Source organism: Podarcis bocagei, assembly GCF_964188305.1.
Source record: "Podarcis bocagei genome assembly, chromosome: 4".
Classification (NCBI taxonomy): domain Eukaryota; kingdom Metazoa; phylum Chordata; class Lepidosauria; order Squamata; family Lacertidae; genus Podarcis; species Podarcis bocagei.
Genome location: NC_138128.1, coordinates 67,721,323 through 67,736,878, shown reverse-complemented (window position 1 = coordinate 67,736,878; position 15,556 = coordinate 67,721,323). Strand labels below are relative to the sequence as shown.

Below are 15,556 nucleotides of genomic sequence, written 5' to 3'. Positions count from 1 at the left end.
TTGATGGCCTTTCAGCTGATTCCCTCATGGCCCGCTGGAATGCGGAGTTAACCAGGGCTATTGATTGTCTGGCTCCGAAGCACCCTCTCCGATTGCATGGAGCCCAGACAGCCCTGTGGTTTTCCCCGGAGCTGAGGATGATGAAACAATCATTGAGACGGCTAGAGCGCCGGTGGTGGAAAACTCATTCTGAATCAAACTGGACACAGGCTAGAGCTCAACATTGAGCCTACCAAGTGGCAGTGGCGACAGCAAAGAGGGCCTTCTTCGCCACCTCTATTGCATCTGCAGAAAACAGCAGCAGGATACTTTTTCTGGTGGTTCGCAATCTATCGGAACCACCTGCACCACCGGGGCCTGGTAGGGACCCCAAGATCTCCTGCAATGCTTTTGCAAAGTTTTTTGCAGATAAAGTCTCTCAGATTCAGAAGGAGGTAGACACCACCGTGGGAGCTGGGCCAGGGCGGGAGAGTGCTAGAGTTCTGTCTAGTCTTGTTACATGGGATCAATTCCAATCTGTTACCTCCGAGGATGTGGACAGGCTGCTTGGAAAAGTGAAACCGACCACCTGTCTCCTTGATCCTTGCTGGCGGATAAAAGCAAGCCGGGAAGGGCTGGGTGATGGGCTCTGCAGGGTGGTAAATGCTTCCCTCTGTGAGGGAGCCTTCCCAGACCCGCTGAAAGAGGTGGTTATTAAACTGCTTCTTAAAAAAATCTTTAGACCCGGCCAATATGGCCAATTATCGCCCAGTCTCAAATCTACCATTCTTGGGCAAGGTGATTGAGCGGGTCGTTGCCAAACAACTCCAAGCATGCCTGGAAGATGCGGACCATTTGGATCCCTTCCAATCGGGATTCAGGCCTCACTGTGGGACTGAAACTGCCTTGGTTGTGCTGGTTGATGATCTCCGGTGGGCTAGGGACAAAGGTGAGAGCTGTTTCCTAGTTCTGCTGGATCACTCATGAGTTGACATTTTTTGTAATTTGGATGTATTTAGGTCATATTGAATGAACTAAAAAAATCCTCATGCAGAAATAAACTAGGTTCATTTTCTTATTGAATTCTTTGCATCTCTCAGGTCTGAATACTGAAATGGATTATAGTTGCTTTTTGTGAATGTGTACTAATGTTTATATGTAGAACACCTGAGCATGGGCTAAGTTTGTTTTACCTCTGTGGGACGAGTGGATTACTTTGGGGGGGGGGATTTGTATCTGTGGACTGCTATTACTTTAGATCTGAAAACTGATTACATTTATGTATGAGTTTACATGTATAACATCTGAGCATGGATTGCTTTACTTCTGTTGTGCCATATGGGTCACTTTAAGAAAGAAATTTTGTATCTGTGGATTGCCAACACCTGTTACTCAAACCGCTATTGTGCTTGTCCATATAATCCTGCTTTGTAACAATCACTGCTTACTGCACCACTACTATGCCATAAGATCCACTATCCTGTAATATTACATATGGTATATACAATTGTTTATGGTTTTCTATATTTTTGCTGTAAAAAATATGTGAGATTACTATGTTGTATTTATTTGCATTACCTAGAGCCTGATCTACTGATGAAGCCTAGGATGGTGAAACAAGGCTAATATTCCAGAAATCCTTATCTTGGACTCTGTGAAAGGATTCTGTAGAACTGTAACAACCCTTCATGTGGATTATTGGACTCTATGAACAAACAGGTGGAATAGATACTTGTACATGTATGAACCTTATGCATGAACTGACTAAAGAATGAACTGATCCACTGGGTCTTCTGCTTTTTTCCATTGAACTTTATGAGACTTCTGTTGAAATCTACAATTTGATACAATGAATATTATATCTTATTTATTCAAAAGTACAGCCGGTTACGTCTTGTGGGTTTATTGATTACTGTTACACATGGAGCTTTGCAAGTCATCACAAGCACCTGATTGTGCATAAAGTAAAACAAATAAAATGGATCACCTCACATCATTGTGACATCAGGTGACTGAAAGTTAGAGGAGATAACATTCCAGCCTGCTGATGAGATCCACTCCCCCCCCCACACTGCTCTACACTGACTGGCAGAAGTTCTCCAGAGTTTCCAAAGTGTTTCTTTCCTGCCCCTCCCTGGAGATACTACAGGTAGAACATGGAACCTCCCTGGGGTGAAGCAAGTGCTCTACTACTGAGCTAAGGTCCACCAAGGACAGTAGTCTAATACATCCTGAGAATCAGCATTCCAGCAACTAGGGGCTGACATCAGTGCAGGTATTGAAAGTCACTTCCAATTGTGCTTGGTCTCAAGGTGCCAGTCTTCCAGTGTGACATACCAAGTTGCTTTCATTTACTGTTTTGGAACATCTGAATGTCTTCCTAATTCTGTGATGGGCAGTGGGGGTGGCATTCAACTTAGTCATGTTCATTAATTTCAACAGATCTACTCTGCATAAAACTTCAATACCACCCAAAGCATGTTTTCATATTGCCAATTCCACAGATGTTAGCAAAGAACTTGTCTCCACCCCACACTGCAAAACAAAGTTTGGGAAGATCAGAGTTCCTTTCTTCATGACTACTGTTTTTAGAAGTCACTTGAGTTATGTCTCAACACCTCTATTAAAAATGCATGGATTTAAATAATGATAATCAGTTCAAAATGTTATTTCCAAAGGGATTATTTTGTGTGAACAAACATAGGGAATTTCCCCCAAGGTGAATTTTTTAAAAAAATTGTAGTAGTTATAGTTGTTGTTGTTGTTGCCATTATCATCATAGACTGATGGTGATGGTTTCTTGGAGGACTATTTTAGGATCCCAAACTCACTCATAATTCTGCATAAACTCAATTATCTCTTCATACAAGTGCTGTGGAGCATCAAGGCCCAAGAAGAAATCTGTGTGTTGCCAGTCAGGAATCATCTTGTGGTAAACTAAGTTTGAGACCTGAGGCAACCACCGGGCAATATTCTTTGGGGTTGAAACCCAGTCGTTCCCACCATTCCAGAGAGCTGTTGGAGCAGTCATTTTTTTAATATCATAGGAAGGTGCTGTTTCCTAAAAGAGAGGGGGAAATAACAGGTTAAAAATAGTTTGTAAGTTAGGACTTTGCAGAAACTTCATGATCAAAGCAAACACACACACACACGTTATGGGGAATATAAGTTGAGCTGTTAATGTGCATGACAACTGGACGTTGTGCAGATTTGCAAGGCATCATATAGAATGTGCACATCATCCATGAAGAGGAAATTGTGCACTTTCCTGGTTAATATACATAGTCTCCAACCGGCTTTGGACAATTCCTTGAAATCACTTGAAATTGTGAACACATTCCTTCCACAGGTTGCACTAGCATCCATTTACCGTTTCAGGCTTGATAGCATCCACTGCCTGCTCAATGCAAAATGATGCAAAATAAAAAAAAAATCATTCCAGTAGGACCTTAGAGACCAACTAAGTTAGTTATTGGTATGAACTTTCATGTGCATGCACACTTCCTCAGATACACTGAAACAGAAGTCACCAGACTTATATATAGTGAGAAGGTGGGGAGGGGTATTACTCAGAAGGGTGGTGGAGATGGGTGATTGGCTGATATGTGTGGTAAACCAGTTGATGACTGTTAATGACTGCAATTAGTCTTACAGGAAAAAGCAAGGGATGAGATGGCCAAAAATAGCTTTATCATGTATAATGAGATAAGAATCCAATGTCTCTATTCAGACCAGGTCTCTCCATGGTTTTAAGTTTGGTAGTAAGTTATAATTCAGCAACTTCTCTTTCCAGTCTATTTCTGAAATTCTTTTGTAATATGACAGCTACCTTGAGATCTTGTATAGAATGTCCTGGGAGATTGAAGTGTTCTCCTATTGGTTTCTCTGCCTTGTGATTCCTGATGTCAGATTTATGTCCATTTATCCTTTGGTGTAGGGTTTGGTCTGTTTGTCCAATATAGAGAGCTGAATAGCACTGGTGGCATTTGATAGCATACACAATGTTAGAAGATGAGCAATTACATAGTCCTGAGATGGTATGTTTGATGTTGTTGGGGCCAGTAATGGTGTTGTCCAGGTGTATGTGGCAGCAAGGTTGGCATCTGGGTTTATTGCAGGCTCTGGTACCAGTGTCCATGTTAAGTCTTGTTGCTGTATTATGGGTGAGAAGTTGTTTAAGATTGGGTGGCTGTCTGTAAGCAATGAAAGGTCTTCTTCCCAGAGCTTGAGAAAGAGAACTATCATTATCTAGGAGAGGTTGTAGAGCTCTGAGGATGCGTTGAACTGTTTTAACTTGGGAGCTGTATGTGATTACTAGTAGTGTTCTGTTATTTTCTTTTTTGAGTCTGTCTTGCATTAAGTTTTCTATGGGTATCAGTCTGCCTCTGTTGATCTGTTATTTAACTTCATCAGGCAGATATTCTAGTTCTAAAAAGGTTTCCTGTAGATCTCTTGGGTGAGAATCTCTGTTTGTAGAGTTAGAGCAGATGTGGCTGTGATGTAGGGCCTGGCTATATACAATGGATTGTTTGGTATGTTTGGGATGGTAGCTAGAAGCATGTAGATATGTTTGTTGGTCAGTTGATTTATAGTATAAGGTGGTGTCTATACACCAATCCTGTATTTTTATAGTAGTGTCCAAAAAATGTATTTATTGCATAGATTGGTTCATACTTATGTTGATGGTGTGGTGAAAGCCATTGAACGTCTGGTGGAAGGTGTCCAGGGTCTGTTGACCGTGTGTCCAGATAATAAAAATATTGTCAATGTATTGCAGGTACAAGAGAGGTTTGAGTGGGTAGGAGGTTAGGAAACATTGTTCCAAATCTTCCATGAAGATGTTGACATACTGTGGGGCCATGCGGGTGCCCATTGCTGTGCCACTGATCTGGAGGAATAGGTCATCACCAAATTTGAAGTGGTTGTGGGTAAGGACAAAATGGCAGAGTTTGGTAGCAAAGTCCACTGTGATTTTATCTGAAATGGTGTTCCTTATGGCTTGCAAACCATCATTGTGTGGGATGTTGGTATACAGAGATTCCACATCCATAGTCGCTCGTATAGTATTGTTAGGAAGATTATTCAAAAATTGTATTTTCCTCAGAAAATCTGTGGTGTCATCTGCATAGCTGGGAGCACTGATGGCATACAGTTTCAGAACAGAGTCCATATAACTGGAAACACCCACTGTAATAGTGCCAATACCTGAGATGATGGGGTGTCCTGGATATCCTGGTTTGTGTATTTGAGGTAGAAGATAGAAAGTTCCTGATCGAGGTTCTACTGGTGTGTTAGTAAGGATCTGTTCTTGGATGTGTGGGGGTAGCTCCTTAACAATCTTGTTCAGTTCTTTTTTGTATTCCTGTGTGGGGTCTGAGTCCAATTTTATGTAAAAGGCGGTACTGGAAAGTTGTCTGTGAGCCTCCTGGATATAATCAGTTTTGTTCATGGTGACGACAGCTCCACCCTTCTCCGCCTCTTTAATCATAATGTCTGGGTTGTTCCTGAGATTATCTATGGCTCTCCTTTCAGCATGGTTAAGATTTTGTTGTAAGCAATGGTGTTTTCTGGTCACAACCGTTTGGATTCTGTGGCAGAAGGAATTGATGTACAGATCTAGTGTGGTATTGCATTCATCAGGAGGGGTCCATGTGGAGTCCCTTTTTGTGTAGCATTTATTCAGTGGTAGCTGGTGGTCAATGTTCTGTTCATTAATGTGTTGGGAGGGTGGTGGTTGTTCCCCAGTAGGCTGAGAGATGTTGTGCTGTGGAGATGTTGTTTGTTCTACTTTGTCTTGCCCTTGTGTGTGTTGAAAGTACTCCTTCAGGCGTAAACAGCGGAAAAATGCTTCCAAGTCTCTGCAGAACTGAATCATGTGTGGGGATTTGGCAGGGCAGAATGATAGTCCGTGTGAAAGGTCTGATTCCTCAGCTGGGCTGAGTGTTTGCTGAGAGAGATTAACAATATTGTTGATCTTGTTATTTTGATTAGTAGCCTGTAGGTTGGGAAGGTTAGAGAGTTTTTTGTTTTTCTGTTTTTTCAGTAATTCTAGTTGAGAGTGGTAAATGGTTTGTTTTTTTCATTGTGGAACTCTTGCCAAGCTGGGTGATTCCTGACAGAGTTGTCCAGTGCAGAGAGTTCCTCCTTTATAAGCTTCTGTTTAGAGTACAGAACACCAATCAGATGTTTGAGCAGCTTCTTGGAGAAAGCAGATCAGTACCCATCGTGTTAATCCTTCACAGCTTTAAATCAAAGGGCTAACTGCTCTGCTTTGGCAATGTAGGTCTGCTCAGGCATCTTCTTCCAGAACAGGCCCATCTTGTCTGTGTTGAAAACCTGCTCTTGAAGATACTCCTTCTGCTGCAACAGCCTCTTCAGCAGCCTCCATGTCTGCAAATGCAGCTTCACCAGTGCTGGGGATGTTCTTCAAATTGAAGCAACCTTTGAAGCAGTTCAGCCAACCACAGCTGGCATTGAACTCCTTCTCAGGCTGCTTGTCCTGTACCAGTATCTACCCTCATATAAACACACAGAGAGAAAGAGAGAGAGAGAGAGAGAGAGAGAGAGAGAGAGAGAGGGGAGATGCATGCAATTAGTGGGAAATTCTGACCTGATTGTAGTGAGCCATGTTTTCTTCCTTGCTACCCCAGTCAAAGGCTTTGAACTTCCCACTCTTCAAAGCCTGAAAAAGAGATGTACCATATTTTGAAAAATAAAATGGGGAAATTATCGTTATATTTATTCATTAATTATATTTCTATACTGCCCTACATCCAAGGATCACAGTTCAGTTTACAATATACATAACATAAAAAAGCAACAATTCCCCTCCTTCCCCACCCAGTTTAAAAGAGGTGTAATTAGCCAAAAGCCTGGAAGAAGAGGAAAGTTTTTGTCTGGTGTCTAAAGATACCTAATAAAGCCATCAGATGAGCCACCCTGGGGAGAGCATTCCACAATTGGGGATTTGCCACAGAAAAGGCTCATGTTTCCATCTTCCAGACCTCTTGTGGAAGAGGGCACATGTAGAAGGGCCTCAGATGATGACTGTGCCATCTGGGTTAGCTCATTTGGAGAGAAGCAATCCTTGGGTACAGCAGCACTGAGCCACTTAAGGCCTTAGAGGTCAAAACCAGTACTTTAAATTAGGCCCAGAAACTGATTGGCCACCAGTGCAGTTGGGCCAGGATTGATGTTATCTGCTCAAACTTGCCTCTCTGTGCAAACAGGCTGCTGAATTCTGTATCCTCAACTTTCTGAACCACCCAAAGAAAGGCATGCAAAGCCATTGAAAAGCTGCTGGTATCATTTCAGCTTCTGTAGTTTTTCACTGAGATGTCTAATGAGAATTAATAGGGACACATTTCCCCTGTCTAGATCCAACAGAAGTCATCATATCAGGCAACCAAAGCAGCTTCTTTGTCAAAACTAGGCCTAAACCTCAACTGAAGTGGATCTAGAAAATCCACTTCTTTCAAGACTGCCTGGATCTGGGCGTGATCTTCTTCTTCTCTGGCGATCACTCATAGCCGAGTAAGATTGTCTTCCATGAAAATGGTTTTATTTATTTTTTTATAATGATATTTATTGAAAAAAGAATTTTTAAAATTACAAAAAAGACAAAATTACAGAGAAAAAAGACAAAAACAGAAAGAAAAAAAGAAAAGAATTTTTAAAATTACAAAAAAGACAAAATTACAGAGAAAAAAGACAAAAACAGAAAGAAAAAAAGAAAACCATCATTTTCAAATTCTCCACTTTCATTACCTTCTTTCCATGACCTCCTCCTCCTCCCATCTCTTGTATCTTGATTAATAATAGTCACAGCAAATCCTTTCCATAATTCATAATATTCTGTCATTACATTATCTTGCTCTATTTTCATCTTTTATAAAAAACCTTAAAACTTAAAACTTAAATCTTATTTTTACCAGCTTCTCATAACCATTACCTTTTTACCTAATTCTTTAAACATTCTTACAAGAGCCAAGTAATTTCATTTCAACATTTTTTCAACGTTCATAAAACATTTCTGATGATAAAAAAGAGAGAATAAAAACAATCCAATCTTCTTCCAGCGTCCCCTCCCCCCGGTCCCGGGATTGTCAGTCCTTTTTATCCCATTAGTCTGGCACATTAACCTGGTGATCTTATATCCGAGGCCATCAAATCTCTTCCATGTCCCTTCCGCAGTTCTTCTCCATAATTTCCTTTCACTCGTGGGAACTCCAGCTTGGTAGTGTTTTTGACCCTTTTCAACAAATCAGCCTCTTTCTCATAGTCCAGACTAGACTCCATGTGGTATTTTAAAACATGTTTCAAATTCCCTCCAAGACTGGAAGTCCCAACAGCTCCAAACCTCTGACGGCCCATTGCCAGATTCAGAAAGTCCAAACATCCCTGCATAGGGGGGTCAGTCCAACCCCCCATTTCCAGCCAAACTTTGTCTTTCCAAATCTGGTTTTTTCCAAGTTCATTTGTCAAATCCAAAGGCTCATTTTCCTGCTGGGCCAAAAGTCCCTCCATCCCTGGCACCCAAGATTCAGCAAGGTCCTCTTCTTTCAGTTGTTCTGTCATGGCACGCTCCTGTTTTGGTTCCTGGGTGGGCTCCATATAGTTTCCCACTACCTGTTCAAAGGTTCTGGCCGCATTAGTCATAAAATCCGTCTTCTGACTTAACTGATCCAATAGGGCATTTATTTTACAGAAAGCACCCAACACTGCTTCTGAAGGCATTGTCCTACAAGGTCACAAATCCTTTCCCACAGTTGTAATCAGTAACAGCTGCAAGTTCCCAGGATTTAGTTACAATTTCACAGTTCTCCTCTAGGGGGAAAAACTTCTGGTTGTTCTTTTCCTTGAAAACAATAGCAACAAAGTTTCTTTTTTAAGATATTTTGTCCATATTTGCTCTTTTAAAAGACGAAAGGAAACAATGGAGTCACAATGTTTCGCTTCTTTTAACTATCTGTCAAAGCATTTATTTCTGGACAATGAGCGTCAAACATCAAATCTTACACCCCGCTCCAGGGTCAGGACGGTGGAAAATTACTTTGCTTTAGCTTCACTTCTGCAGGTTTAAACAGCTCAGGAAAAAGTCCCCCTTCTTCTCCTGTTACCGAAGGGGGGTTCAGCGATTTTAAATGATGAAAGTCTATCCTTTAAAAGTGATTTTTAAGGCTCTAGTTTGCGTTGTCTTTGCTTTGTTCTGACTACAAGGAAACGGAAGGGTGACTTCCTGTTTAAACCTTCCCGTTTCAGTACCAAATTAGGTACTGAATTTGTCCAAATATTTAATGTTCCAGTACTCACGGTTGGTTATTTTAGATGCCAAATTGTCCCAGGAAAAAGGCAGCGCTCTCCGGCAACAGCTATGCGGCTTCGCTCCACAGAAAAAGCAATTAACTCACAGCACCGCGCCACTTCCCCCTCTTCACTTCGGAGCCCGTTTATGGGTTCCTTTGTGGGTTGGGGGGGCGCTAAGGATGCCCGCCGAGTCCCACGGTCACAGGCTTCATCCGCCTGTGATTTCCAGAAGGGTCCCCGCTACGCCGCAGCGGAAAAGACCCGTTTCATGCGGAGCTAGTCCCTCCAGTTCAGAGGGAGTCCGCCATTGCCGGTGGCGCCACCCCGGAAGTCATCATGGAAAATGGTTTTAACAATGAGTCCGTAAGTGACTGTGGAGGCCAATTCTGGATCCACACGTCCTTCCGCAGTGGGGGCATTGGTTTCCGGATGGGAGTTGATCACAGTGTGGATTTGCCAAGCGGGCCTTCCTCTTAGCCTGTTTCTCCCTTGCATCCTGAGTTCGAGTGTCTTCAAAGCCAATGACACCTTTGGTAAAGGCTATTCTCCACTTGGAACACTCACAGGCAAGTGTTTCCCAATTGTTGGTGCTTATACATTTTTAAAAATTTGCCTTGAGACGGTCTTTAAACCTCTTTTGTTGACCACCAGCATTACGCTTTCCATTTTTAAGTTTGGAATAGAGTAGTTGCTTTGGAAGACGATAATCAAGCATCTGCACAACATGACCAGTCCAACAAAGTTGATGTTGAAGAATCATTGCTTCAACACTGGTGATCTTTGCTTCTTCCAGTACACTGGTATTAATTTTCCTGTATTCCCAAGTGATGTGTAAAAAATTTTGGAGACACCGTTGATGGAATCTTTTGAGGAGTTGGAGATGCCATTTATAAGTAGTCCATGTTTCACAAACATACAGTAAGGTTGGTACTACAAAACCTTTGTAAATAAGCATTTTGGTTTCTCTGCGAATGTCCCAGTCTTCAAACACTCTGCGCTTCAATCTGGAGAAAGTCGCACTCTCAGAGCTCAGGCGATGCTGGATTTCGGCATCAGTGTCAGCCCTTGTGGAAAGATAACTGCCCAGGCAGGAAAAGTGATCAACATTTTCCAACATTGCACCATTGAGTTGGATCTGTGGTGATACAGAGGGGTTATTTTGTACTTGGTGCAGCACTTTGGTTTTTTGGATGTTCAGTGATAGGCCAAGTTTTTCATAACCTTCTGCGAAGATATTTAGGATGGTTTGGAGGTCATCCTCTGAGCGTGCGCACACTACGTTGTCATTAGCATACTGAAGCTCTATGACTTTGCTTTCAGCCTGCTCATTAAAGAGCTTTCCATCTGTTCAACAGATGATTTCTACTCCAGTGGGGAGTTTCCCTTTGACAAAGTGTAGAATCATGGCAATGAAAATAATGAATAGAGCTGGGACAATAACACAACCTTGTTTAACACCTGATCCCACTGTTAATGGTTCACTTTGAGAGCCATTGTTATCTGCGATTGTTGCTGTCATATTATCATGGAGGAGCTGAATGATGTTCACAAATTTATCTGGGCAGCCAATTTTCAGAAGGACAGTTCACAGAGTATTATGACTTACAGTGTTGAAAACCTGAGTCAGGTCAATAAACGCCATATACAGGGGTTGGTTTTGCTCTCTGCATTTTTCTTCAAGCTGTCAAGTGGTGAAAATCATGTCCACTGTCCCCCTAGAAGGCCGAAAACCATCGGGAATACTCAAAGGCTGACCTGCAATCTCTGAAAGGCTATCTGTAGATTCCTCTAGGCTGGGAGATGAGCTTTTGCCTCGTATCTACGGGACCGTCTTTTCCGATACGCCCCACGGAGAGCCTCAAGGTCCATAAATAGCAACACCCTAGTGGTCCTGGGCCCTAAGGAAGTTAGATTAGCTTCAACCAGAGCCAGGGCCTTTTCAACACTGGCTCCGGCCTGGTGGAAGACTCTGCCTCATAAGACCAGGGCCCTGCAGGATCTGATTTCTTTGCGCAGGGCCTGTAAGACAGAGTTGTTCTACCTGGGCTTTGGCTTGGAGCCAATTTGATTCCCTCCCCCTCTTTTTTTTTCTTTTTCCTTTCTCCTCCTGTGATGAGGCTGCATTTTAATATTTTAATGTTTCGATAATTTAATGTTGTATTTTAATCTTGTTTTTAAGTTGTATTCATTCTCTGACAGGACAGTATCCAGCTGAGCCTAATTATTTTCTTTGATGTCTGCATCGGCATCCAGTGTTGGTGCATAAGTGCTTATAATAGTAGCCATGTAAATAGATCATGGCCCGGAGCATAAACAGGGATTAGTGAATGAATCAATAGTCATGCTGTAACTCAGCTATGCAATAATGTTTAACCTCCTCCCTTTAGGGAGCAGAACAATGTTGTAAACATCCAAAGAAAGATTTGCAAAGCCATTGAAAAGCCACTGGTATCATTTCAGCTTTTGAAGTTTTTCTAGACTATTCATTCTTAACTGACTTGCTGTTGTGAGAATGATGGAGAGATATACTGCCACATAGGAGTCGTCTAATTTACACTTAGGTAAAGGTAACCCCTGCCCGTACGGGCCAGTCTTGCCAGACTCTAGGGTTGTGTGCTCATCTCACTCTATAGGCCGGGAGCTAGCGTTGTCCACAGACACTTCCGGGTCATGTGGCCAGCGTGACAAGCTGCATCTAGCGAGCCAGCGCAGCACACGGAACACCGTTTACCTTCCCGCTAGTAAGCGGTCCCTATTTATCTACTTGCACCCGGAGGTGCTTTCGAACTGCTAGGTTGGCAGGCGCTGGGACCGAACGACGGGAGCGCACCCCGCCGCGGGGATTCGAACCGGCGACCATGCGATCAGCAAGTCCTAGGCGCTGAGGTTTTACCCACAGCGCCACCCACGTCCCCTAATTTACACTTACTTGGAAGTAATTCCCATTTAACTTATGGGCTGCAAATTTCTTTTGTCATGTAATCTGAATTTTCCTTTCTGCTCCCGGCAGCTAGATTACATGGATAAGTAGCTCGGGTAACCCCTTGTGCAGAAGTGAAATATATTGCAGAGATCAGAAACTTTCACTCCACAAGACAACCTTATTCTGCCAGGGGACCCAGGTTGGCCCACACACTTTCTCCAAAGACTCCCACCTACTAACCAGTTGAGATTGCAGCTCAGAGAGGCATTTTCATTGAAATACTTGGGGAAACAAATCAGCAAGAGGTTTGCATCAGAATCCCCAACTAACAATAAAGGGAGGGACTTGCAACATGCTTTGAAATCCTCCATTGTTACATCAGGTAATTGACAGGTAGGCGGTCCCACCCTGCTGTTAAATGTGACCTATGATAATAATATTTTATTTATATCCTGCCCTTCACAGCTGAAGCTGGGCTCAGGCTAACAACAGTAAAATAATACAGCATTCTAAAATCAATTCATTATAAAATCAGTTCAAATCAATTTGATGGCAACCATTGGGCTAAAGTTCTGTGAAGAATTACCAAAGGAGGGGGTCAGGCTGTGCCTTGGCCAAAGGCCTGGTGGAACAGCTCTGTCTTGCAGGCCCTATGGAAAGATGTCAATTCCCGCAGGGCCCTAGTCTCTTGTGACAGAGCGTTCCACCAGATCGGAGCCACAACCTAAAAAGCCCTTGCCCTGGTTGAGGCCAGCCTAGCCTCTCTGTGGCCTGGGACCTTCCGGATGTTTTTGTTTGAAGACCGTAAGGTCCTCTGTGGGACATAACAGGAGGTGGTCCCATAGGTACAAAGGTCCTAGGCCGTGTAGGACTTTAAAGGTTAAAACCAGCACCTTAAACCTGATCCTGTACTCCACGGGAGCCAGTGCAGCTGGTATAGCACTGGGTGAATGTGATCCCGCAGCGAGGACCCCGTAAGGAGTCTCACCACAGCATTCTGCACCCGCTGGAGTTTCTGGGTTAGTCTCAAGGGCAGCCCCACGTAGAGCGAGTTACAATAATCCAGTCTCGAGGTGACCATCACGTGGATCACAGTGGCTAGGTCAGGGCGAGAGAAGGAGCCAACTGCTTTGCTTGGGGGAGATGAAAAAATGCCACCTTTGTTATAGCTGCAATCTGCACCCCCATGGAAAGAGAGGTGTCGAAGATTACACCCAAACTCTTAACGGACGGTGCTGGCACTAATTGCGCCCCCGCAAGAGATGGGAGTTGCCCCCCCATCCCATATCGTCCCAAACCAGCCAAAGGACCTCTGTCTTCGAAGGATTTAACTTCAACCGGTTCCCACGTAACCATCCAGCCACAGCTTCCAAACATCTGATCAGTGTGTCTGGGGCTGAGTCAGGATGGCCATCCATCAACAGATAGAGTTGGGTGTCATCAGCATACTGATGGCAGCCCAACCCAAAACTCCGGACAAGCTGGGCGAGGGGGTATATAAAGATGTTTAAAAGCATCGGGAAGAGTATCGCACCCTGAGGCACTCCACACACCAAGGAGTGGTGTGATGACAATTCCCCCCCAAGCGGAAGATTCGAAACTGGGCAGTAATTGGATAGATCTAAAGGATCTAACGATGTTTTCTTTAAGAGCGGGCGCACCACTGCCTCCTTCAATTCCCCTGGGAATGTCCCGGTGCCAAGGGACAAATTGATGATATCCCCTAGGGGGGCCCGCACCTCGTCTGCACACGCTCTAATCAGCCAGGACGGGCACGGGTCAAGAGGACAGGTTATGGGCTTTCCAGCTCGGAGGAGTCTGTCCACATCGGCTAGGGATATCCCGTCAAAGTGGTCCAATACTAGACCCGAGGACAGTCGAGGGGCCTCCAGTTCTGTTATTGTATCCAAATTGGCAGGGAGGTCACAGCAGAGCAACAGGACCTTCTTTGCAAAAAAGCTTGCAAAATGCCTCACAGCTGTATGTCAAATTGTTATTTAAATTTGGTTGTCCCTCCAGGGACGTTAAAGACCTAATTATACTAAATAATTGCGCCGGGCGAGAGCTAGTGGGTGCAATGGTGGCCGAGAAGTAAGACTTCTTAGCGGCCTTCAATGCCATCTCGTAGGTTTTCATAAAAACCCTATAAGATGTTCTTGAAGCTCCGTTGTGGGCACCCTGCCATACTCGCTCTAGCTGTCTGAGGTCCCACTTCATTTTCCGGAACTCCTCGGTAAACCAGGGAGCCCGGATTCTGCGGGGTCGCAGAGGGCGCTTAGGTGCGATCTCATCAATGGCCGCCAGGAGCCAGATATTCCAACCCTCAACAAGCTCAGTCAATGAGTCGCCAGGGGGAGCAAGGCTTGGCGGAATCTATCAGGGTCCATCAGCCTCTGCAGGCGGGCCCAAATCGGCTCGCCACCTAAGCAGGGTGGAGGTGGGAAGTCAATCCTGGCTTTCAGAGCGTAGCGATCAGACCATGGCACCTTCCTCAAAGGAGACATGATCACATCTATACCTGTGCCAAAGATCAAATCCAGCGTGTGGCCTGCTTGATGTGTGGGGCCCGAAACAAACTGGGAGAGCCCTAGTGTTGCCATGGAAGACACCAGGTCCAGAGCCTGAAACTAATCCTGATAAAAAACTGTCCTGTGGTGTCAAAAGGATTCCCCAACCCCGTTCTTTTCACAGGGCCACGCAGATGTTACCAGTGACTACATTCAAGACCATGTACTCCCAAATCATAGCCTTTCTTGGCTTGCCTTATGCTACAACACACTGCCTTCACTAGCCTAGAGTCCTCCAGATGTTCTGGACTACAATTCTCATCAACCCCAGCCAGCGTGGCCTGGCTGATGGGAGTTGTAGTCCAAGCAGGTTGGCAGAGGTTGCGGTTGCACTCACAACACCTGGGTTATTTATTAAAACACCTGTCAACAAAATACCACAGAAAATTAATATATGTTCATCTACATACAGAGGAAATATATTTTCAATTTGAAAAAAAATCCACTGGGGGAATGATTATATCTGTTGCTGGTGAAATACTTCTGTTTGGTAAAATACTAATACTACTACTACTAATAATAATTTTATTATTTCTAGCCTGCCCATCTGGCTGGGTTTCTCCAGACACTCTGGGTGGCTCTCAACAGAATATTAAACAGAATAAAACTTCAAACATTAAAAACTTCCCTAAACAGGGAAGTTAAAAACACAAAAGCACCCTTGGCTTTAAATCCTTTAGCATAAAAGCAAAATATATTTGTTAAATATGTACAAAGAGAGGCTGAATTATATAGTTGAATGCTTCCTTCTGTTATATTTCTAGATTTCTTTCTAATAGTC

General features: G+C 43.7%; 1 protein-coding gene across 1 annotated transcript in view; it reads right to left on the bottom strand.

Annotated features, from left to right (window-relative positions):
• Window positions 1-1,866: 1,866 nt before the first annotated feature.
• LOC308584737 (putative lysosomal acid lipase/cholesteryl ester hydrolase) overlaps window positions 1,867-15,556 on the bottom strand; it is a 29,208-nt gene continuing 15,518 nt past the window's right edge. Inside the window, exons 8-9 of the mRNA XM_081189749.1 lie at window positions 6,590-6,661; window positions 1,867-3,040 (exon numbers count right to left, since the gene is read on the bottom strand). Of these exons, the coding sequence (XP_081045875.1) occupies window positions 2,807-3,040; window positions 6,590-6,661 (306 nt within the window). The 3' untranslated portion in view covers window positions 1,867-2,806. The remainder of the gene's footprint in view (window positions 3,041-6,589; window positions 6,662-15,556) is intronic.